Below are 26,622 nucleotides of genomic sequence, written 5' to 3'. Positions count from 1 at the left end.
AGAAAAAATATCATCACTGTAATCTTTGGAAAATTCTCTATCTTTTTGAATTGTCACTTTCGATTTTACGACATCAAATGAGGGTAGGTGAAAGGGAGAAATCTGACTAATTGAAACTTCAGTTTGGCTCCACATTTTTGAGCAAATTAGATCTCGTCTGGAAGATAATATCTTGTTGATTGATGACAAAATATAGTCATGAGTAATTTGATTTTGCTGCTTTCGATAGGGGGCGCTAAGTCAGAAGTTCATTGTTTTGTTCATTTTACTGCGAAATTTCAAATGTAATGATAGTATTTTCTTAACAGAAACAGAAATTACATGGAATTTGCATAAAAACACCTAAAGGTCGCAAAGCGATAATTTCAGGCGTTCTGAAGTTATGGCCGAAAGGAGATATTCTTCAACTGATGCACTGCGAAAAACCAAATTGTGCCTTTAAGTTCTGACAGAAACAGAAATCCCATCAAATTTGTATGAAAAAAACCAAAAGGTCGCAAAGCGATAGCTTCATTCGTTCTGGAGTTATGGCCGAAAAAAGACACATGGCTACATCATTTCACTCCGAAGTTAAATCGACAGTGAGCTGAGTGGACTGCACACGATAAACCCAATCCAAAGCGAGGAAAAACATAACAGTCAGCTGGCAAGGTTATGGTATCAGTATCAAAAGGGCCAGACCATCAACAGCGATTATAGCGTTATTGGATCGTTTAAAAGATGAAATCGTTAAAAACGGCCCCATTTGACCCCCAGCGACTTTTTCCTGTTATCAGACCTCAAAAGAATGCTTGCTGGAAAGTAATTTTGCGCCAATGAATGAGTGATCGCCGAAACTGAAGCCTTTTTTGAAACGAAAGACAAATCGTACTACAAATATGGTATCGAAGAGTTGGAAGATCGCTGTATCGCTCTCGAAGGCGAATATGTTGAATAATAAAATCGAATTTTGCCAAGAAAATGCCTTTTACTCTATAGTAAAACACATTTTTTCGGCAAAATTCCATTTAGATTGGGGACTTCTCAATCGGCCTGTCATATGACTTCAATTCAATTGGTTTTGAATTTTTGAGTTTACAACTCAACTTTCCTCAATCGTGAAAATAATGAAGTTTCTAAAGATTGAGCTATGAAATACCATAGGAATATCAAAACTGATTTTCGATGAAAGAACGATTACATTCCAATATTGATTGATCAAAAGAAACAAGGCAAAAAATTACCGCGGCAAGACGGTCAACCCAAAAAACTCCCAGATGCTGCTGTTGTTTGAACAAAGAACCATCTAACTTAAGTTTCGAGGATTTCCTTTCAAAACCCTTGAAACAACACTGGTTCCTCAGAATTAATTTCTTCATCGAGGCGTAGAAGAATCTTAATGATGACCGCCAGCCCTCGAGGATGAGGAGTAAATCCGAATAAGCCCCGACAAAGCAGTAATGCCAAAGAGAGGAAGAGAATGGAAGAAGTAAATAAATCTCTCCAGTCAATCGAAAATGTAAACATCAATTGGAAATTATTCAAATACTGACCCGATTCCGTTGATGAGATGGGCCCCTCTAGCGTCGCGATACATTTCGATTAGGCAGACAGGGACAATAGAAAAATCTGCCTTCTTCGGAAAACGAAATTTTTTTATGGATGGAACTGGGGGTAGCGTAAGAATCTTAAATAGGATATTATGGTTCTTTTCGGCCTTTTTTCCAGTTTCAGGATTGTGATTGAAATTCCAGATCTTATTGTTTGGGGCTTATTATTATTGCAGGATCGTGATTTAAGCCTCTTTGGAATTTCCACAACTCGAGAAATGGATATCAGATTTAATATTTTTTTTCATCTTTCGTTCTAACTATGAAAAGAAACCTCAATTTTTCAGTTCAATCCAATTATATCGTCATTATTTTCCACTAAAAACATTGATGTAGGGCTTTATATGAAAAAAGAAACTCTTTTTTTCTTTACCATGTTTTCCGATTCGGTCCGATTAAAGATACAGGATGGTGAAAATCGATGAAAAAATTTAATTTTCTGCTATATCCCGTAAATGGTTCTATCGGTAAAACACATTTTTTTGGCAAAATTCGATTTTATTATTCAACGTAGTTGCCTTCGAGGGAGATATAGCGATTATAGCGATCTTCCAAGTTTTCGATACCATTTTTGTAGTACGATTTGTCTTTGGTTTCAAAATAGGCCTCAGTTTCGGCGATTACTTCTTCATTGGCGCTAAATTTCTTTCCAGCGAGCATTCTTTTGAGGTCTGAGAACAGGAAAACGTCTCTGGGGGGGGGCGTTTTTTAACAATTTCATCCTTGAAACGATCCAATAACGCTATATAATCATCGCTGTTGATGGTCTGGCTCTTTTAGAGGTAATCAATGAATCTTATACCTTGCGCATCCCAGAATACCGATGCCATAACCTTGCCAGCTGACTGTGTTTTTCCTCGCTTTGGATTCGGTTCATCGTGTGCAGTTCACCTAGCTGACTGCCGATTGGACTCCGAAGTGGAATGATGGAGCCATGTTTCATTCGTTGTCACATATCGACGCAAAAATTCAGGTTTATTGGACTTAAAACGCTTCAAACACTGCTCACAAAATGATTACCACGTTGTTGCTTTGGATCGATTGTGAGCTCGCGCGGCACCCATTTCACACACAGCTTTCACATGTACAAATATTCTTGAATGATATGATGTACACTTTCAGATGATATCTTCACAATGTCTGCTATCTCGATCAACTTCACATTACGGTCATTCAAAATTATTTTGTGATCTTTTTTGATTTTTTCGTCGGTAACAGCCTCTTTTGGGCGTCCACTGCGTTCGCCGTCTTCGGTGCTCATTTCACCACGTTTAAACTTAGCACTTAGCATACCAAACAATAATGGTTGATTTTCCTGGTGCAGACCCCGGAAACTCTTCATCAAGCCAAGATTTTGCTTCAACTGTATTTTTTCCCTTCAAAAAGCAATACGAATGTTTTTTTGCTCCATCTTTTTTTTCAAATAGCAATATAGCTACACTAACAACGCAATATCTCACAAACTAACGGTCGAACTGCTGTCAAATTTTGACACGTATCGTTTGATGGTTGGTACGAAGATGTCTAAAAACATGGTGAATGCACTCGTCAAATTTTGAATGCAATGACATTCGAAAATATTAGTTTTAGTTCGTGGCGGCGCCGCAATGTCATACTTGTCATTTCCGTTGATTTTGATTGGATACATTAATTAAAACCCGATACTGACCAATCAAAAGCGATGTGTAATCGAGTATGATCGTGCAAAGTCGTGAAACAAAACACGAAACGTTTACTGCAATTAATTCAAATATTTGTAATAGAGAGAGAGAGTTTATTGGTATTTCAATTACAAGAATAACTTCCATAGATCATAACTATAATGAAAGATATACATATAGGTACATAATAGCACAAACCTTGTAATAAATAATAAATAACAAGAATCTTAATTTGTTGATAGCGCTACCTACAGTTGACATAACGAAGCATAACTAATATTTTCAAAATTGGCAAAACAAAAGCTAATCAGTTCATACACCTGGTGTTTAGACATCTTAGTTGGTACTAACTAAAAATCATATGGATGCAATACTAGCACCGCCATCTGTGCATCAGACCAGGAACTTTTCAATTGGCCTAATACATATATGTATAAGTCGAAGACTCACCCTGTATTTAACCCAATTAACTCAATGCGTACGAATAGGAATATCATCCGATCCTCGCGAAACCTAACAATTCTTCAATTTCTTCCTCCCTGGATATCCCTTCAGATTTTTGAATATAAAAAAATCGTTTCAATTCCGTCCCACGGCTCATTTTCGCATTCGAATGGTTCAAGGATTAAAATGACTGCACCGACGTCGATAGGCCGGACAGCTGCCGTTTTCAAAATTCGGTTATTTTCAGACCCGGATTTAAGGATTATTTTTTGCATTTCAAAGGGGGCTTTTCGTGCATTATTGAGGCGGCCGGACCGGGCAGGGCCGATGAAAATAATTTGCGAACGCGTAACGGATTACGTGGGGAAAGCTCCCGTTACCATAATCCTTATGGAAATGAACAAGTCGCAGGAAAAAAAAAAGTGGAATCTTGCAAGAAAATCTGATTCGAATGGGATATTCGACCGAATTCGTTTCTATTGTTCTCGAGTAGATGGCGCTTCCGTCGTTTTTGAAGGAATTTTTTTAAAATTGTTTTGAGACGCTTTTTGTGGCTACACCTAAATGGATCTCTGTAACGGAATATTTGAAATTGGTTTTCACCCAGTTCAAATTGAATCCAGAAACATTGTTAATTTTGAAATATGGTCGACTGTTCAAAGTCGACAAAGTGACATGATGTAAATATTTAGAAAGAAATATTGAAAAAATTCGAACCGATAAAGCTAGACTAAGCGGTAAAAAATATAAATATTCAGTACTTTCGTACCAAACGTTTCCAATTTCATTATAACTTCTTGCTAATTCCTAAGAAATATTTTTTTATTTCATTGCATAACTTTTCCATTTACAAATTAATGAATCGTGTTCTTGAATTCGCTGAATCATTGTGGCGTAACAAACAATTTTTTTACCAATTTCCAATTCAATTTGACATAGATATTCCAATTTGGAGTTCTCATCTTCTGATATGCTCATTTTGGATGCAAATCTATAGGGTAAAATTTTTGCTGGAACAGTGCCTGCTTCTTTCCTCCAGAATTCTTTTTTTGCTGACCCGCTTGTAGTTTGGAAAAATTAAAAAAAAACTTAAGCCCAGTACTACACTTTTTGTAGTATTTAAACGTATGGAACAAATTCATTTTTAGCAAAACAGACCATTTTGAGAGATAATCCTGAAACACGTCGATTTTTTATTTTAATTTACCGTTTTTTAAAATAATAATCTAGTATACAGGGTGAATTACTTTCGAGTAATGACGTCACCATCATTTTTTTTAAATGGAACACCCCCATTTTGTCCCAATTTTTCTATTACTCTAGCTGAGCTGATTCCACAAATGTATCACATGTTGATTTCAATTGGTACAGGGTAGACAAAAATACAAGAATTTCGTGTGTGGTCATAAAGTTATAATAATCTAATATACAGGGTGAATTACTTTCGAGTAATGACGTCACCGTCATTTTTTTCAAATGGAACACCCCCATTTCGTCTCAATTTTCCGATTACTCTAGCTGAGCTGATTCCAAAAATGTATCACATGTTTATTCCAATTGGTATAGGGTGGACAAAAATACAATAGTTTTGTGTGTGCTCATACAGTAACGCGTAACATTCTTTATTAATCAAATTAACAATATTATCAAAAATACTTATTGTCTAGCGGCAATTGGTTTGAATGTAACACCCTGTAGTTTGTTCCATTTTCAGATCAATGAAAATGAGCTGTTTTCAAACATGTTCGTTACTCGTGGTCTAGCAGACAGAATATGAAAGAAATTATTTCTTATTTTTATACATTTTTATTCATCAAAAATGTAACAAACTGCAGGGTGTTACATTCAAACCAATTGCCGCTAGACAATAAGTATTTTTGATAATATTGTTAATTCAACTAATGAAGAATGTCACGCGTTACTTTACGAGCACACACAAAACTATTGTATTTTTGTCCACCCTGTACCAATTGGAATCAACATGTGATACATGTTTGGAATCAGCTCAGCTATAGTAATCGAAAATTGAGACAAAATGGGGGTGTTCCATTTGAAAAAAATGACGTTGACGTCATTACTCGAAAGTAATTCACCCTGTATATTAGATTATTATTTTAAAATACGGTAAATTAAAATCGAAAATCGTCGTGTTTCAGGATTATTTCTTAAAATGGTCTGTTCAGCTAAAAATGAATTTGTTCCATACTTTACGGATACATTGTATATAAGATAATAAAACAAACTCTAGGGTTCCACACAAAGATGAGAGTAAAAACATAATATGCTATCAATAAGTAACTGAAAAATAACTGCGTAGCAATACTCGTATATGTGTTATGGACCGAATGAAATTTTACTTTTTGGGAGTTAGTCTTAGTGAATAACTTTTCTCAATTCATCTTCAGATTCAAAGTGCTCCAAGCTGAATTATTGTCATTCCACATTCAATCCAGTGAATCCATAAATATTGGTATTGCCAGTTGAGTTCAACATCTGTTTCAGCTTACTTTCGGAAGAATACAATTACGGGGGCGACCCCCAAAATCCCTTTCACAGCCCTCATCGATTTTATAAACCAAAGATTAATTCTATCCCGAAGAAGCAGCCATTTCGATTCGAGAAAGGACAATTGCCGACGAATTGAAATGTAAATCATAATGGCCAATGCAACAAAGGGAAAATTTTTCGTGTGGGAAAAACCGTCCTCTCCTCTGGTCTAAATCATAGGCCATCGCAGGATAATAACAAGAGGGACATTTAAATAATCCGAATGATCCAATAAAAATTCATGACGCTGCACGACACAAAAAACCAGATGAGAGGAAGGACTCGTTCGTTGCCATAGCAGCGAGATAATTCGTAGAAAATCATCAATTGAGCTTTTGGCCGATTTTTTCGATTGCTAAGGTATTACGATACTGTCAGCAACATTTGGTATGTCTGTGCATTTTGGACTGTAATTTTACTCTGTACAAAGACTGGCTTTTTGGAAGATATAAGAATTTCCTTTTTTGTGGGGACGCTACTGCAATCAAGTAATAAAAAAGTCAATACAGATATAAAACTACCATCGAGTACTGTACATACGTTGATAATCAGTCATGTTTGAAGGCATATTTTGACTCCTTCCTGAAACATAAATCAGTTATTCATTTAGAAAGCCATAAGTACTCTAACAATACTACTACTAAAAATATTAAACAATGCTGTAAGGATATTAAAATCAATGTAACTGGAAAATTCACTCTTTTAAATCGTTAAGAATCGAATTCGAAACAATATTTTTTTTCAATAAAACCCCCATTTTGTCTAAATTTTCCGATTACTCTAGCTGAGCAAAAATGTATCACATGTTGATTCCAATTGGTACATGGTGGACAAAAATACAATAGTTTTGTGTGTGCGCATATTGTAACGCGTAACATTCTTTATTAGTTAAATTAACAAACAATATTATCTGTTTAGTGGCAATGATCATTATTCCTAATGATCAATGCAATAAACATATAATGACATTTATTTTTTTTAATTAATAAGAAATAATTTCTTTCATATTCTGTCTGCTCGACCACAAGTACCAAACATTTGGAAACAGCTCATTTTTATTAATCTAAAAATGTAACAAACTACAGGGTGTTACATTCAAACCAATTGCCGCTAGACAATAAGTATTTTTGATAATATTGTTAATTTAACTAATAAAGAATGTTACGCGTTACTTTATGAGCATAAACAAAACTTTTGTATTTTTGTCCACCAATTGGAATCAACAGGTGATACATTTTTTGGATCAGCTCAGCTAGAGTAATCGAAAAATTGAGACAAAATGGGGGTGTATCATTTAAAAAAAATGACGGTGACGTCATTACTCGAAAGTAATTCACCCTGTATATTAGATTATTATTTTAAAATACGGTAAATTAAAATAAAAAATCGACGTGTTTCAGGATTATTTCTTAAAATGGTCTATTTAGCTGAAAATGAATTTGTTCCATAATTTACGGACACAGTGTATATCGAAATACATGATGTACCTGAAGTAGCATGAAATATAATATCAAAGCCTTCACTTGACTGCAGATTAGAACTTAAAATTTGATGAAATGAAAATCTGCAAATAATGGGGTAAATTATTATTATTAATGAATCTCCTAATCTCTGAGAAATATGGAAAAGCTGCAATGCAGAAATTAGTTTCGACTTACTCAAGCATATGATATTGACAAAAATTAGAGGAAATTTAGTAGTAAAGCATTCAAGAATACAAGTAAGAAGCAAATATAAGAAAATCTGTGTAGAAATAATTGAATCACATCCAAAAAAAAAACGCAAAATAGTGCCTAAGGTTTGGGAATGAGAAACAGAGCAAAAACTGAATCAAAAGGATACCAGTCTAATTGTAGACAAAAACAAGAATAAGGGGTAATCCAGTAATATGTAGACCTCAGCCCTCTGAAAAAATTCAGAGTAAACCAATTCTTTCAACTTCATCTCGGAGAATGTTCAGAGGAAAATGCTTATCTGTAGACAACCGAAGAATATGAACATTTGAACGTGCTAGCTTCTTAGAATAGCAATTTCCATGCAAACCCCCCGGGCTAATTGAATTCCATTCAACACCGAGAACTTCCTGGCTGAACAAAAATTCCTCGACGTCTGAAGTGTTCAACAGATAAGTAGAAAATACGTTCAACTCGAGACCAGACGGTCGGTCGGTTCCTCGGTTCGGAGAAGAAGCAGCAAAAAAAAAAAATGAAAAATTTACATCATCCGTCGTAATTTATGTTTCTTATCTCTGGCTAATTCCTTGGGAGCCTAGGGCGCTTAGGGAGACTGAGGGAGACCAACAGGGAAGCGGCGGGAGGGGAGTGGAAGTTGGAGGCTGATGTACGTGGTTTATGGAGACTTTTTGAAGGCGGAAAAGCCGCTGATTTCACTCAACTTTCCCGTTTCCAATGACGAGAAAGGGGTTCGACATAGGTTGCACAGCTGGAACTACTTGTCTAGCAGGAATTGGAAGAGAACATAAACGTGAGATCTTTGTGCGCTAGTCTTGCCTTTTTTATTTCGACCATATGATCTTCTACACATGGAGATTTTTTTTTAAAACGTTAATTTTACGCTTTCCAAACTAATTCATCAATGGTCTATGGTGTCGAATACTAAATTTCATTAATAACCTCTTACTATATCCCCTCAAACTATACAGTGCTGTTGAATATTTAGAGACACATTCTGGTCAAAAATCAAACCCCCTCAGGTACGAATAGAGCTAAAAAATAGAACGAGAACCGGGAACATCGTTGGCGCCACATATGGTCATCCTCAAGTCGCATCTAAGAACAAAGATCAAAGTAGTGGACCAATCAGGGACCTGAATTGCACTTTGACCAAGTGTGCGAAATTTAAAGCGACGCTAAACATTCCCAGGAAATTAGGGTACCATAATTAGTACTCTCGTAGCTGCTACGTAATAAACATATAACTTGTAAAGCCAAATTTCCATATAAGTTGAGAAATTCAGTGTTTGTTTCATTATCCAAATTTAATAGAATTCAGTTGAACAATTTAAACAAAAAACAGGGGATGTATCAAATGTTTATACAAACTAAATGGATATCTAGGACCAGTATTACTCCTTATAATTTTCCTAAGCAAATATTCATTGTTAGCATTCTGATTCAAAACTGCATGTTCTTCATCCACAATTAATTTATTCTTTACTATAAGGTTCTTTCATTCAATTTGCAATATTCAACTCATATTTTCACACCATGCGTTGTTAGAGTTGGTTGCTCATAAAATTTCAAAATGACTTCCTTTTTCAATCATTCTTCTAATTTTTTTTTCGACATCCTTTAGTATTGCAGTCAGTTTAATTTTCTCATGAACGTCAAGCAAGCAGGGGAAATCTTAGTTTCTCATATCTTTATTGAAATATTAAGATTGGGAAATGTCCTACAATATCTTATATGATTTAAACACCTCTATCATTTCTGTCAATACTTCCTTCCCAATTAGCTCTGGAGATGCCATCATATCAAATCGAAAATATAACCTAATATTTTTACTATTAATAGCGAATTTTGTATTCATTGTCGTCTATGGTCATTTCCACAAGTTCATTTCGCCTACTTACACCGAAAACTTCCATAATTAATACTATCTGTCAATAAAATAGCTTATTGATATTGTATTAGTAATGAATAATGTTATTTATCTTTTCCATTAAATATTTCATTTGGAGTTTCAAAAAGAGAAATTTGAACAAACATTTTTTGGTTAAAGTTCTTGATTTTTTTGGTTTGTATCCTACAGATTGCTGTTTTGGGTATGAGAATAACATCGTATATTGACCAATGTTAATATTGTTTCTTACACTTACAGATACCAATGTCCCCAACATGGTTAGATTACGTTGTCGGATTGTGATATTTTCAAATTCATAATTTTACTATATCGTTATGAATGTATATTATATTGAATGAAATATATTTATTCGGGGGATTCGCGATTAAATATGCAAATTTGAATAATTCGATTCCAATACTCTTCCTAATTATCGAATTTATAATAAGCAGAATATTAATTATTTTCTGTATCTACCTGCTGAAATCCAAAGTTTGGCAACTTTTGCTCTTCTAGTGTCATCGGTTGTTTCACGTCGTTTGGCGCGCTTGAAGTTTGTTTTCTGAATCTCTGATATATTTAGGTATGTATTTCAATATATTTTGAGTTGATATGAAACGTCGATTCATTTTGGGACATAAGAAGTGCGTTCTTTGTGGAGAAACTCGCGAAATGAGAGAAATATCGTATCACTTATATGTTTTCATTTCCGCGCGCTTCATGCCAAATTTGATAGTTGATGTTGGGGACAAAATGTGCTTACTGAAAATAACTTATGCTCCCTCTATCTATTTTTATTACGCTGAAGTCACTTATAAGCGAAAAAGTGACATTTCTCAGAAAAGAAGACTTTGTGTTGTCAAATACGCGCGCAAATACCTACTTTGGATATCGATTATAGAAAAAGAAAATAATCTTATTGGACATTTTAATATTGTAGTTTTTGAAAGAATTATTGGTCTCTGATTTCATTTTTAGTCATAAATACTAAGACATAATTATTACTTCATATTTGAGTGGAAGAGTTTCTATTATATTCAACGAATAATCTAATCCACAAATTTCGTTCATTAGCATAGCATTATTCGTTAACGAGAGTCGTATCCACCTGCACCTTCGCCACAGCCAAACTTCAAGGGTCACGAACCTCCACAAACTCCGCAAACTTATCAAACAACCCCTCCCTCGACTCCATCAAAATGACAGTCGTCGCAAACCCCAAGTTTACGCTGTCAAAAAATATCGGACCATAAGTCACGAAATGATACTTCTGATTCACCCGACCCTCATCAAAAGCTGCATTTAAATTCACCTCGTCCACTTTTAACAGCCACCTCCGCCCCCACAACGGCCCCATAAAGAGAAAAATGTAAATTGTTTCCTCAGATCGACAAATCCATTTATGTTTTACGATTACGTATGATACGAACTAACCTCGTCGTGCCGAATTTGTTTTTTACGTGCCTTGGATACCGGATGTCTTCGGGGGTTGCTTTGCGTACGGCACCCCACCTCTTGCCAAGGGCGTAGAAATAGGGGTACTGGGGGTAATTACCCCCAAGATTTTCAAAATATAAAATTTCAGAAATCTCGCAAAGACGAAAATTTCTCCATAAAATGAACCAACAATAATTTCACTTTCCTTTGAAATCGACACGTCAGTAAAAAATCTGATGACCCCTTTACAGTTTATAAGTTTATTTTCGCTTTCTGAATGACTTCTTTTATTGCACTACAAGCTCGTCTTTGTCCGAGGTTTATTATTTTTCTTTCTCTATCCGCTTTCTCGGCCCCTTATTTTCTATCTGTGATTTTTGCATTCGTCAATGGTATACACTTACCCATTGTGTTCGGATTTGTATCATTCTCGTGACAACATTTCAATACTGTAGTTATCAAAGAATTAAATGGAGTAATTCTCATCGAAAAATTGTCTGGGCTGTGTTGTACAATTTATTGTGTTTCATTCAAATTGCAATTTATTTGTGCGGACATCAGTTTTGAATGACAGGGTGTTCCTAAATTGTAGGTACAAATGAAAATGACAGATTCCCCGGATAATTTCAAGAAAAAAGTCCTATAACATGAGTCCGCAAACGCTTTTTTTTTAGATACAGGTGTTGAAGTTTGAGTTATTTCAAAAGCACCTTCCCTTCACAAGATATTTATCTTGAATTGGCATAGATATTCCATCATGTGATATCCTTATTTTGAACGCAAATCTACAGGCTGAATTTTTTCTGGAAGGGTGCCCGCTTCTTTCCCCCAGAATTATTTTTTTGTGAACCACTGGTAGTTAAGAAAAATTCAAAAAGAATCTCTGTCTGATTCAGTACTACACTTATTGGTTTGTTGTAGTTTTTTCGTATCTGCAATCGATTTCGAGAAAAAATTCAAACAGCTCTCTATAATAATTCTCAGGAAAATCCAAATTATTATAAGGATCCAGTTAGGTAGCTAAAATAAATAAAAATAAGTTTTGGTACTTATTTACGAACTCTGTAGCGAAGATTAATAAAGATTCGATAAACTGGTTAAGCATCACAAAAAAGGACTACAAAAAACAATCTGTATCTCGAAAACAAAGCGTTTGCGGGCTCATGTTTATGGGACATTTTATTTTTTCAAATTATCCAAGGAATCTCTCATTTTCCCTCGTAACTCCAATTCAGGAATACCCAGTATAAGATGGGAACAATCGAATTGGTAATAAAAAAGAATCATTTTGAGTAATTTGGTTCATACTTCGCTATCAAACCTCATTTCTCACATTATAGATATGAGTAAACAATGTCGTCAAAAAAAAAAAAAAAGAACTACAAGAAAATAAAATATCTACGCCCTTGCTTTGCGTACGGCACCCCATCTCTCGGGGGGAGTGGCATTCAATTTAGGAGGACCCACGTGTATATTCAGGAGGATTAGCACTTTGTGCAACTCCCTGGCGTGGAGTTAGGTCGGCTTCAGATAAGAGCTAGAACCTTCCAAAGTAGTTGGTATTAATTGGCATCGGATTGGGGTGCTCTTTAAATGCAAATCAGGTGTGTTGTGCACGGGCAGGAAACGAAAGCGGAATGCAGTTCTCTTTTGAAGAGTTGATCAACTTATTCCAGGGGGTGAATGGCTTACAGAAGGGGAAAACGAGTTTCTGCATAAAAATAATGCTGATGGGGTGTGGTTTGTTGCACCGCGATTCTCCTTTGGGCAAAATAAACAAATTCATTTGGGGGATAAAAGGTATTTTGATAACATTATTCCGATGTTATTCTTTAATTTGGATGAGGGATTCTTTCATTTCAATTCAAAATTAAATGAACATAGATGGCGCACTGAATCTGTCTGTGGTGTTTAGCCTTTCACACATTGTTTTCCGGCACTATAAAACAATGTGAAAAAATGCTCTTCGAAACACAAGTTGAATCATTGATGATGCCTATGCGAAGAAGAAATATTTCAGGACACGACACTATTCCTTTTTTTTGCTTCGTCTCATCTCACTACTCTCTCTTTAAATTTACTAATACTTTTTATAGAACTATAATCTCTAGGTGTACCTATTGTTAATTATAATTTGTTTTTTAATGTGTTTATTCTCCATTACTTATTAAATTTTATTATTAGTTTCAGGTGTTTGTTTTACATTTAGCGAATATTCATATATTCCTATTATACCTATGTTTACATTCAACATACATCATTTAAATCTCGCTCTGACACATCTTCCTGAACATAAGTATACTGGTAATTCGTATGTCCCAAAATTGTATGTTAATTTCTATAGAAATAAGTAACTGTACTGACTCCATAACATATATTGACTCCATGATCTGTTTTTTGTATTTGTATTTAAATGCTTTGATTTAATTCCCTTGATTATATGGGTTCTTAGATATAACTTTTTGTTCAACGGATTTTTCCTTCTGTTATTCATTTTATTGTGTCCTGGATCACTCCTTTTGTATATTTGAGTATGTTATATGTTATATTATCTATACCTTCTTTTATTTCTTGAAACTGATATTTCATAAATCAATGTATGATAATAGTGGATAGGACTATAAATAATACAAAAAATCCTTTTGTCAAAGTCAACTTCTAGCCTACTAGTGAGTACCAGCATAGTATACTTCAATATTCAGCTCCACTATCATGGCGTTCAGGAAGATAGAGCATCCTATTCGATTATTCGAGAAAGCATTCTATAGATTAGCCATTAACTTCTCAAAAAACTTAAGGATTTGTTGTTTTTCCTGATGCTTCATATTTAAAACCTAACTGTAGAAATGTTCATTGTTGTCTATCCCAACTATCCTATTGTTTGCAGATATTGTTTTCTTTTTCATTTTTCAAAATACCTCCAAAATCATGAACTCATCTCAATCGTATAAATCTATTGACATTATCGCCCTCTATACGTTCCTCCTCTCTACTTTTGCTCTCGGGTTATAAAAATACCGCGCCTACTCGATTGGCGACACAAATCGTTCGACGGTATACCTCGTGGGGAGGTCCGTGGACCCGCTGTTTTTAAGAAACTACGCCACGGGGCGCCGTCCGCTTTTACTACCCGACACTCGTAATTCCGCAGAGTTATTCCCTACGAAATGTCAGGTAGAAATGTCGACCGGACCGGCAAATGTGAGGTTGTGTACGCCCGGGACCGTTGAACAAATGATGGGACGTGCCATGAGGGCACAGAGACGGACCATGCAATGGATCAGTACCATTTCAAATGGTCAGAAGATGCAAAAGATGAAATATAAGATCGTACTCAAAAATTGCATATTGTTGGATATACAGGGTGTCCCAACGAAAAGTAACCCCCCAGAACTCAGAAACGAAGAATTTTCTGAAATAAAAAAAATACGTCAACTTCTGTTTTGAGTGGCACGAATTTTCATCATGAGTTTGTTCCTAAAAATCACCCCCATGAAGGAGTCATCAAACGCCAACGTTCTTTGAATAGGGAAAAGGAAAAGATGTCGAGTGTTGGTTAGTTTGAAAACGATTTATGTTCTGTACACAACCCAGTTGAAATTTACAAAATCGGTTCATTATTTATGAAATAATGTAATATTGAACTTTCCGTCAAAAGGTGAAGTTGAACAGAGAGTTGAACCAAACTCAAGAACCTGAGAGTTTTGAAGAATCTAAAAATAATTTTCAAGTGCTATATTAGGAAGAAAAAATTTCTATGATGACATTGTTCCCAAAAACAGGCTGAGGTTGGAAACAACCCTCTACATTTTTATAATACTGGGGAGATGTTGGATGTGGTTCAGTTGAGAAGTTTCTTCTATTGAAATGAAATAACCTCTCAACTCAACTCCCACAGAGGCCTAGAAAATTGCTAATAAAAAAAACTAGAAAAAATAACACCTAAGAGAATCGACTCAAGATTTCAATATGACATATTTCATGTTGCAATCGTGTAATTTTTTTGATGATACCATTCTTTGGAAGTCCATCCCTGCTTTGACCGACGGCCTACGTTGGAGGATGAACGTCACAACTTTGGGGTCACTAGAAGCAAGATGGCATTCTGCATTGTTTATGGATGCTCCGCATTAACCAGCGTTCGAAAACAATATTGAAATTCAGAGATCTGTTTACATTCATGTCAGAAACACCCAAATAAATGCATGGTTCCACCTCCGAAATTAATTGGTTTCATCTGGGCATTCTCTCACGTTAAGGATACCACTTTCGTGTACCGAAACTTTGAAGGGTCCATATGATGGTTTTTTAGGATGGTAGGAATTTCTTGTTAGTAATTTTCAAAAGAGCTCCCAACCAACGATAAATAGGGAAAAAAATACATTCTTTAGCAAATTCATCGCCAGTGGATAATTAATTAATTAATTGAGAATTCCTCTTTTTAGTGTTTTTCTGCTTTCTACTTTTAACTTTTCTCTATATAAAACCACAAACAATTTCCAAACCCAACATGTTTTTTGTCATCCCTTTTTTAAAACGAAGACTTGAAACTGCTGAGATCATCTGAAATGAGGACTCTGAGAATGATGACCGGCTATACTCTGATGAACAGGAGAAGAAAATCCGTTATAAGAAAAATGTGTAACACACAGGACATTGCAAGATGGGCGAGACAGCGACAGAGATAATGGAACGCATACATGACGAGAATGGAAGACAGTAGACTCCCGAAATTAGCTAGTGACAACAAACCCAACACTAGAAGACTCTTGAACAGGCCACCAAAGAGGTGATTAGAAAGCTGGACTTCTGTCTCGCAAGAAGCCCCAGACTGAGGCTGAAGAGATTAATGAATAGGTTATAAATCTGATGAAAAAGGAACAAGAAGACTTAATGCTGCTCCAATATAATCCTGACAACTTTTACCTGTCTATCTTTATAGATAGACAAGGATATCCTTATGGATATCCTTGGCTCTCTTCCAAAAATCTCTAGTCGAGCGAAATTTGGGTTTATTTGCATCAAAAGAGCTCTCGTTCTTGGTCTCAGTCTATTTTCAATAGTGTGTTCATTTATACTTGTTACTATACTTGAAACAAGAAAGAGTTAACACAAATAGAAATATACATTAGTGGTTTAATATCCTTCAGCTTTTTCATACTTCTTTCCATATGAACTTAAAATTTATTATTTTTACACTAAAGCAGTTATGGGTTCTTCAATTTATTTCTCTCGTGGCTTGGATTTGGTCTTTAACTTCAATGGTAGGTAGTCAAGTCAAGTCTAGTTTGTCAGATCATTTTCTCATAAGTGTATCATCGTGGAGGTTTTTTCAGATCTGAATGATGACAAATGAAGTAAGGATCCCTTGTGAGAGTAAAATAGCAATTATACACAAATTGAATGGAGGTTACTCACTGTGTTGTGATCTGATTCAACAAGGGAGTAGCCCCCAATATTCCACACAAGACCTGCTTTTAATACCATTAAAAAGTTTAAATAATTAAGAGCTCCATATCCGCCGATCAAACACCCCTCGGCAAGGTGAACCTGGTTCAATTCATCGCTTAATCAAACTGTCAGTGCATCTTATTTTAAACCATTAAGTGGAGGTTCTCCTCCTGACCTCAAGCTCGCTAAGCCGGATGATGAAACTACTAAATATTAACGACCTCTAATGGGCCATTTCAGCCTATGAGGAAATAACCATTGTAGCACTGCCCTCTGCCGCCCCTAAACGCAACAACGAAAATTAGGGTCAACTGAAGTGTATTTAAATGAAATGAATCCACGCGAATAGGGGCTGATATAAAAGGGTTGTTGTTTCTATAGTATCTTTACGATTATTTCGGGTTGTTTCCCCAAAGGGTGAAATTTTGAAGGGAGAAAATTTCGGCCTGAAGGGTAATTGAAGTGAAGAAGAAGTCGCTTGTATCTCAGAATCTGACAGGAATTTCCTTTACGCATATAATGAGTTTAATTGAGGATATCTGAAGAGTAGGAGAAGATCTTTGGAATAAAGAACGAATCTCCCCATTTTTTTTAACTTCAGTAAGAAGGTCAGATGAATCATGTACTATAGTATGGTTATTTGTGTAGGCTTTGTTACTGTATCTCATTGAATCCGAAAGCACAGCACTATTGATTGTGAAGCAAATAACGAAACTATGAAATGATACTCCCAATTCAGAAAATTCATTTATTATTATCAAATAACATTTTGTAACTCTGTGCGACATTTCAAGCTGATCACATCATCATAATAATATTCAAAAAGAATATTGGAAAAGAAATACTCAGTATGTAGTTATATTCCTAGTGCTTGCCAAATACTCGAATACTCGATAATTTTAATTTCATATGTTCAAATACTGACTGCAATTTAAATCATTTTCTTTCGACAATCATCCTGAATGTTTTCGATAGTCGAATGTCACAAAAATATTCACCTAAAGCACACGCTGCATTGATATTCAAAATATTGGTTCGTTGCTTACTGAATTGTATCATATCGTCGGCTAAGAGTGTAAATCTGCTAAGTCCATTTTGAACAATTTCACAGGAGACCAAAAAAACCGTACAGTACAGTGTTATAATAATAATAATAAGAGAGTTTATTCATGAAAATACATTCAATAGAGTTTATTGAATGTATTTTCATGAATAAACTCTCTTATTATTATTATTATAACACTGTACTGTACGGTTTTTTTGGTCTCCTGTGAAATTGTTCAAAATGGACTTAGCAGATTTACACTCTTAGCCGACGATATGCTTTAATATGATGGTTGAAATTTTTGGAGGGGAATAGTCAATAGTATTACATATTCTGTATAAATTGACTCGTTTATATTATTTCAGCTTTGAGAGTTTTCCGAAGGTTTATTCGACTATTATTATTCACTGAATCCAGATCGTTGAGGCTCTGTTAGCCTTCCGGGAACTGCGACCAATTTGATATTTTGTTCTTATTCATACAAACTCAGGGAGGACGTCGATACTGTTAACAAAACCGACGACATCCTTAGAAGCCTTGGCTCCTTTACTTCGTGAGTATCCAGAACTGACTTTCCCATGTGAGTGGTTCTTAGGCCAGTCAGCTCCAAACATTTGCACACTATGTGTTCGGCTGTTTCTACCTCCTTTACACAGAGCCTGCAGATCTCATCTGCTGACTTACCCATGTGGTACAAAAGGTATTTTCACCGATAGCTCAGCTCGTGGTAGCTTCAAAAGCTTCCGCCCAAATTTCTTTGCCTGAGCAAGATCTGGAGTGTTTCTCCAGAGGGTTTTTCTATTGTCCCTCTCCCATTGTTGGACCGTTGCCTCATATTGGTCTTTTCCAAGCCGACAGAAGGTATTAACCTTGATGCCAATTTTGCAAGTTCATCGGCTTTTTCGTTTTCTTCAATACCACTAAGCCCAGGTATTGAATATTGAATATGCAGATTTGAATATTTGGAATCCGATATTTCTCCTTATTGTTGAATTTATAATAAGTAGAATATCAATTATTTTCTGTATCTAACTTCTGAAATCCAAGGTTTGGCAACTTTTGCTCTCCTAATGTCATCGGTTGTTTCACGTCGATCGGCGCACTCGAAGTTTGTTTACTGAATTTCTGATATATTTAAGTTTATATTTCAATATATTTTGAGTTAATATGGAACGTTGATTCACCATGGGACATAAGAAGTGCGTTCTTTGTGGAGAAACTCGCGAATTGAGTGAAATATCGTATCACTGATATGTTTTCCTTTCCGCGCGCTTCATGTCAAATTTGATAGTTCATGTTGGGGTCAAAATTTGCTTACTGAGAATGACATATGCTCCCTTTATCTATGTTTATTACTCTGAGATTAAAACCAACAACTCAATAGATTTGAAAACAGCTAATCCCCCTGGAATGCATGAAACAATCAAGACTTGAATTGTAACTAGCAAACTTGGTATCATGCCAAATGGCCAAAGCAACTTGACAGATTCTGCTCCTTGCGAAAAAATCAAAAACACTACTTAAAGAGCAAAGCCATTAAAGAACATGAAGTGAACTCTTTGCAACTAGATTTAACCAGAACTTAAATGTTGTTCCCAAAGGCTGATGCGAGAATTTTCTTCCCAACTATTCTTCAAGCCTCCGGAACAGTTTCCGATCCCAACCCTCGTCCGATTTTCCTCTCAACCCTCATCTCCCCCACCCCTCGCCGAATGGCAAGCCGGAAACGCACCGTCTCTCGAAGTTATGTTGCCATAGCTACTAATCATTTCTGATCACCGACGCCCGGACTGTTACGTGTGCGGAAAGGCGAGCGAGTTTGGGAAGACGGCGTGCGTGTTCGCCGTCCGGACGCTCTTCTACGACTCCTTTCGTTCGTTCCCATTTCTCTCTTTGACCGTCGTCGATAATTGAAAGGCCGTAGCACGTAGCATCTTCACGTAGGACGTTTTTCACTCTGTCAGCAGCTGTCAGGAAAATTTCCGAGTGGCAGAATATGATGGAAGGTGTGGATAAAAGTCGAAGTTGAAGGAGTCGATAAACAAGTTTACCGTCGATGAAACTCGGAGTCTACCTTCCGCGTGGCTTTTCGTGGAAGCTGAAGTGGGTTTCGATAGAAAGCAAAGGAGAGGTTATTACCATTATATTTCCTGTTTTTGGTGCGCTAAGTTTTTTTTGTGAGGATTCGAACTGCGCGGGAATTTTAAAATATTATAAATATGGTCAGAGTTCGAGCATATTCGATATTGCATCGTATTGGATCAATAAATTTACTTTACTTTAACGATGTGAATTTTTGTTGATTCCTACCATTCCTTTGATCCTTTAATCTTTCATTTGATTTCGGCTGATCGAAACAGAAACATGTTTAGCATTTATTGCATACGCAAAAAGATGTCTGCAGTTTCTTGTCTAGAAAATAATCGATATTTTATTGTTAAATTGAACATCTTAATTAGATATTATATTAGATTAGATTATACATTAGGTACACTTGGACGAAGTTACACAACACAAACCTGGCTTAGGTGTCTCGTCCAAATATTGTACTTTGTATATTTCTCTCCTGAATAAATTGATTTGATTCGATTCGATTTGAGATCTCTCTTTCAAGAGCATTTAAATCGCCTAAATTCAACCTCAATACCATCTAGTGTAGGTATTTTAAAGTTCATTAGAAAGGAGAGTCGGCAAGAATTTCTTATTGTTTCAGGGATTTTTTTCTTTGTTGGACTGGTTTATGTTGAATACATGGATATAGGTCCTGATAAAACACAATTTCGCTACGATTGTTTCATTTGCGTTTCATAATAAAGCTCATAACAAAACTCAAATTTCTTACGTGAGCGTTTTCTCGAAGAAGAATTCAGACACTCAAAGAACATAAACTGAACCAATAGGGAATTATGCATTTAAAAAATATTGGCAGTATAATAATTGTATTTTAACCTCGATTTTTACTATGTATTTGGAGTCTCTACTCCTCTCTATTTATTCAATTGCGTGATCAACAATCCAGTAGGTAGCTGTGTTTTGTACTCATGGATTAATTATCAATGTTCACAACTTATAAACGTATTCTCAAATTTCATTGGTGGTTCCAGCTTGATATAGGGAGGTTTTAAGCCTAGAAGGCAAAGGTTCTCAGGTGGCTCAGCAAACTTGTTCTGTTTGATCAGTTGTTTTCTTCTTTTTAACGGTTGAAGTTATGATATATTTTATCAAATAAGTATGGAATTTTATGTTGATGTTATGAATCTCATTATGTAGTTTTACTGCCATAAGATATATTTTTAATCTCTTAGTGTTTACTGATAAGTTTATATTTTCCGTCACCTATAGAGTGTAGTAATAGTATAGGTAGAATGAGTGTCTAAGATAGACCTAGATAAACTGATGGAATACTTCAAGAAATGGAGGTTTGAAATGAAAACGACGTAAACAGTTGCAAAAAAGCAAAAAACGTCAAAATAGAAAATCAGACGATAGAATGGAATAGGAAGCAAAATATCTGGGATTAATTCTAGATTAATGAATGAACAGATAGAAGATAACAGAGAAAAGGCAAGGGAATTGCTCGGAAGACTCTACCCGCTGCTGAACACAATAAATAAACTTCAATAATAATAATAATTTATTGGTCTTTCTGGACACTGAACAATGTGTATAGGATAAGGCAGGAAAGTGTTATAATTTAATCATTACCTACTATTCTATTATTCACAACAATTACTATTCCATTAAGTAATCAACGAATCAGAGAGAAAAACCTTAACCGAATAGAAGCACTTTTGAGGCAACAACTCCTTAGAAAACAAGCTGAAGATAATAAAAGTAGAGCTTTTACCAAACATTACATATGCAGGAGTAAACTGGTATAATACAAAAGACAATAAGAAAGATCAGTTGCAAAGTACGCTGAATACAGTATTCAGAACAGCAGTTGGCGGTTGAATTTTAAAATTATTGAGGAAATAGTTAACAAACAAAGAAAGAAGGCAATAGAGAAGCTGAAAAAGCACGAGAACATGAATCCCAATGAGAAAGACAGAGGAATTATTCCTTTCAACGAATCAAATAAAAAAAATGACATGCAGAAGGGAGAACAGTCTCCCAATTAGACTACAGTAGGAAATTGGAGAAATTATAGTAGATGCGTAAGGAATGAATTCCAGTCCTTATACAAAAAGTAAACGTGAGAGTGAGTGTCTAATTGAAAATGCAGACACTATCTACAATCTAAATCAGATACCTAATGAGACTTTCATTGCTATAGAAGACATAAAAAGTCCTGGTACATAAAAATCTCCAATATCTTCATGTCCACATATGTGAGATGTACGAGTTTCCACCATTTGCAGAACCATTCAGCTGCATTAGTTTGAAACTCATTACAACATAATCACCCATCAGGTCTAGTAATTAAGAACCTGAAAACAAGATCAAATAAATACTAAACCATAGACTTTTTCATTACTCCTCTTTTCCTGTGCACGTCATTCAAACGGATGGCCCTCGCTGTTCATCTATTTCTGAGGACTGGCCGAATTATACTCGGTTCAGGAACGTTTTTCAACAAGATGAATGTTTTATAGATGTTCTTCACGGCAGCAACAAGGTTGTTAATTATGGCTCTCCATAAAAAGTATGTATTTCGCTAACAACTTCAACACCTGGCGTCTATCTAGAGAGAACGGAGGGAATTAACAATTTGTGATTTTTTCGGCGAATACTAATTTTGGAAAGAGCTTTTAAGAGTTTTATATGAGATATTACCCTTTGTGTTGTCACCCTTTGTCGTAAAAATTCACGCCTTGACTTAATATTCAAGCAACTTTACTTAGCTTTACTTGGAATCAAGTCAAGTCCAAGTTAAGTAGTAGTTTTTTAATATCAAGTTGTTATTTAACGAGTACTTGAAAAATCAAGTACATTCTATCAAGCTACTTGATTTTTAGCAGTTTTATGGTGTAGTGTACATCAATAACAATGATGATATGAGAAGGAACCTAAAACACTAAAACTAAACTAAAAACACTTTTATTTATAAAACTCTTTATATACAAAATTTAAAATTTTATTTTAAAATGGAAACACTATAAAACAACAAAATATAAAAAAAATAGTTTCTTGAAATTGAGATACCCCCAAGCTTCATTTGATTACATCATTCTCCATCCAGGCTATGGACACATGGGACATCTTATAGATTTTTCATCTAATCTATTGCAAGTTTTTGTAAGTCAGAGCAGCTCTGAAAGATTGTCTTTCAACAGGAGCTGAAGTTGCTGGCGTTGATAAAAAATCTTCGCCATTCTAGCCAAGTTTGGAAAAACGTTTTAGCGCTTCTTTCGGCATTCTAAAATATATTCAAAACAGTCAGCAATTTGCCTATTTATTTTGTTCGATCTACTGGAGATTTCAATAAATATCACAAATCAAGTCTAGAGTCAAGTATATAATTTGTCATGACCTTGGTTTTCGAGTCAAGTAAAATAGTTGATTAAAATCAAGCTATTTGACTGGATGAATCCCTTCTTGGTTATGAAGGTTCAAAATTCCAACCTCTTCTGAAGGGTGAATTATATACGATAGAAAATTAAGAAAAATTTCTCGTTTGCAACTGACACCGTCATTTTATTTTCTTAATTATCGAAAACCATCATCTGAAAATTGAATTTTTTTTTCCAGTGGGTCGAAGAATCGTTCACCAACTTCCAAAAGGCAATTAACTGGCGCTCCTACGTGGTGTGTGATGTCGCCTACAACAATGTCAACAATTGGCTGTGGACACCCTTCATCGACAGAGGGGTGGCTAATAGGATATATATCGAGATCAAGTTCACAATCAGAGATTGCAGTCTCTTTCCAGGTGAGTTATTGATTTCCAAATGTTTTTTTTTCAGAAAGGCTGCTTTCATTGCAATTTCTTTTTCAATAGTGGCAGTTCAGAGTTCTCCAAATGATAACTAGGTTTGGTCACTCTCATTTCGAAATTAACGCATATGCAAATTTTACAAATGACATATAAAAGGTTATTGGACAGTAGTCCAATAACCTTTTATATGTCATATGACAAGTCAATTCATGTTCATTTCAGAGTCCTGATGAAGTTTATGATAGAAAATTAAATGTCAGAAAGTAATTGAATTGATTTTTGCCCCCTTATAAGACTATAATTAGTCGTCATTTGTTCCGTATAAAATTAAACACACAAAACAACATATTCCTTTCTTCTCCTTAATTTTCTAGAATTCTCCTACCGACAACTCCCTTTACACTGTAACTGATAGTTACAGAGATAACTGTGTTACATTGGGGTAACATTTTCAAAACAGGATGATAGAATAAAAGAAAAACATCAAAATATGTGATAGCCTTGATAAAAACAACTTCAAATGAACTATTGATATAAAATATCCAAAGTTTGAATGAAATATGTGTTATATAGCAAAGAATTGTGATATTTACTGGATAAAAGGAAAAGAGAAAATGAATTGCAATCTTCGTTGAGATTTTCTCCTTTCCTCTAACTTTGCCGATGTGTATAACAACTAAGTTTATTTCAAAATTATATAATGAACACACAGAAAAAAATGAGTGAATTTTTTTCAATACAATTTGAGGGCGAAATTTTCATATTCCTATTGTTTCTGTATATTTATACAAAATTTATCTGAACAACACTGAAAAAATGTAAGGGGTGATTCTGTGATGACCATCAAAGTAGGTGTTTGATATAAAATTTTTTGAAAAACCTCCCCTCGTGATAGTTGCTCCCTCAGAAGAGTAACAAAAATTTGTATTTTTCATGTTTATACAGCTAAAGACACGAAACTTGATAAATATTATTTGTCAATAAAACTACACATTTCCGAATTTTTTCATCCCTGATGTATGCTAAGAAGATATTCAAATAGTCAACCCCTAAAATATTCTTTGTTAGAACTTTTATTTAGATGAAAATTTTCCTTTTGAAAAAACCAAGCTTAATTCATTTAGTAACATTTTTATTTCTACAAGTTTTCTCGAAAACCCGAGCGTTTATGGAAAAACATAAATACATTGCAAGCTGATGTTAAATAGCATTTTATTCCACAAGAGCTAACCAAATTATGATTTTACTAGGCTAAGACTTTCACAACTGAAACATTAGTGAAAAAACAATGAACAAAAGCCTGTCGAATATCGACGATGCAATTACATATAATATTTGTTGAAAATTTTTTTTGTTAATCTTCGAGGGGGAGGTTTTTTGAAAAATTTTATACCTAATATCCACCTCAATTTTCATCACAGAATCATCCCTTACATTTCTTTGGTATTATTCAGATACACCCTGCATACCAGCTTCTTCGAACCCTTCTTCTGATCTTCACCCCTCTCCCCCCTACCAAATCAACCCCATCCAGTTGGTGAATTACCAACTTTTCGCCGTTCGCAACAGAATTACACGAGATAAAAGCAAGAAAACCAAAAATCCTCTCAAATGGACTACCAAAAACAACCCCCCACCCCCAATCGAATTACCCCCTCACCCTTTCAGTGGGGAGGGGGTCCGAGAAGTCGAATTTTTCTATCCGCTTGGATCTCGCGTGTAACTTTCTAATTCAATTTTTCCATGTTCCAGGGAACGCGCTGTCCTGCAAGGAAACTTTCAGCCTGCATTACTACGAGTTCGACGCCGCCACCAGAGAGCCGCCTCCGTGGGATGCCGAGCGCTACAAACTAATTGGTAAGAACCCCCCCTCTTCAAGACGTTCAGAGTTGCGGGAGGAATTCATTACGTTATTGCCGGGACGCTGTGAGGGAATTTCTGGAGTGGAGTTTTAAGTGGAAGCTAATATGGAATTTTCAGTAGTTTGGGGGGTTGTGGGTCTTTTTTGGGACGGCTGATGGGATTAGGGCTCGTTTTGTTGTTGCTCAACTTGTGTAATTTTCGCTCTGGCGTCGTATCGCAATGAAGACGCATATTAAGGTGTACTGTTTCGCATTTTGTTACATCCATTAGGAACATGGCGGCATTGTCGTCGGGACTGTCGAGAAAGTATATTAAACTTTAAGGAATTGTTGTTTGAGCTTGAACCCGTGGTGACGAAACTGCTGTTGAAGTATATTCTACTTTGATAATTCACATTCCAGTTGTATTAGGGTGATGTGTGAGACCATAAGCTTCAGTGAAAATTAATGTTTGAAACTTGATGGATAATACGTCAAACTGTTGAAGAGTTTTAAAACTTGTAGGGTTTTCCAACAATAATTTAAGCAAACTAAAAACAAATACCGGAGAAATGACAATAAACTGTAACTTTTGCAAGACGAGAATATAAAAAATGAAAACTATTCAGGACTCAAATGAGGAATCTCAGCCTTAAATACCTTTTGGATTGATCAAGGGACATAGTGAATGGATCAGCATAAGAAAAAACGTTGTCAAAATCATACAAATCGAGGAATTCTTAGTAACGTTCAATCTACGAAAGGGCACAGCAAACATCTTCCTGGATCTCAACGTCATAAGTAGGCAGAATCTTATAGTTTGAGACCATCGCGGCTAAAAATTAAAAAATACAGACATTGTGATAAACGCTCAAAAATGATCATTCAGAGCAGAGCATCACTATTCTTGAATAGACAGTCTTAGGCGCTACTAGCTTATTACATACGTGCTAAACAATCTGAACAATGAAATATGACATTCTTGTTTCCAATAGAAAATCCATCAGATGCATAAAGCAGTCAACGAAGCGAATGTTAGGAAAACGATTTATCCATTTAATTATCTGAAGCAAAAAGGATTCGAACAATCGACAAACGTTGCAATGAAGCCGTCAACACGACCACCGTCCTTACTGTAGGACCAGTT

The 26,622-nt window shown here is 35.4% G+C and overlaps 1 protein-coding gene across 10 annotated transcripts in view; it reads left to right on the top strand.

Moving 5' to 3' along the window:
- The window catches only part of LOC123676680 (ephrin type-B receptor 2), a 364,540-nt gene that overhangs the window by 314,161 nt on the left and 23,757 nt on the right, over positions 1-26,622 (top strand). For all 10 annotated transcript variants that reach the window (XM_045612793.1, XM_045612786.1, XM_045612789.1 and 7 more), the window contains exons 4-5: positions 23,448-23,628; positions 25,387-25,491. In XM_045612793.1, coding sequence (XP_045468749.1) covers positions 23,448-23,628; positions 25,387-25,491 — 286 coding nt within the window. The remainder of the gene's footprint in view (positions 1-23,447; positions 23,629-25,386; positions 25,492-26,622) is intronic.

The sequence above is a fragment of the Harmonia axyridis genome, chromosome 3, assembly GCF_914767665.1.
Source record: "Harmonia axyridis chromosome 3, icHarAxyr1.1, whole genome shotgun sequence".
Taxonomy (NCBI): domain Eukaryota; kingdom Metazoa; phylum Arthropoda; class Insecta; order Coleoptera; family Coccinellidae; genus Harmonia; species Harmonia axyridis.
Note: the sequence above shows the minus strand (reverse complement) of the source record. Positions and strands in the feature narration are given on the sequence as shown.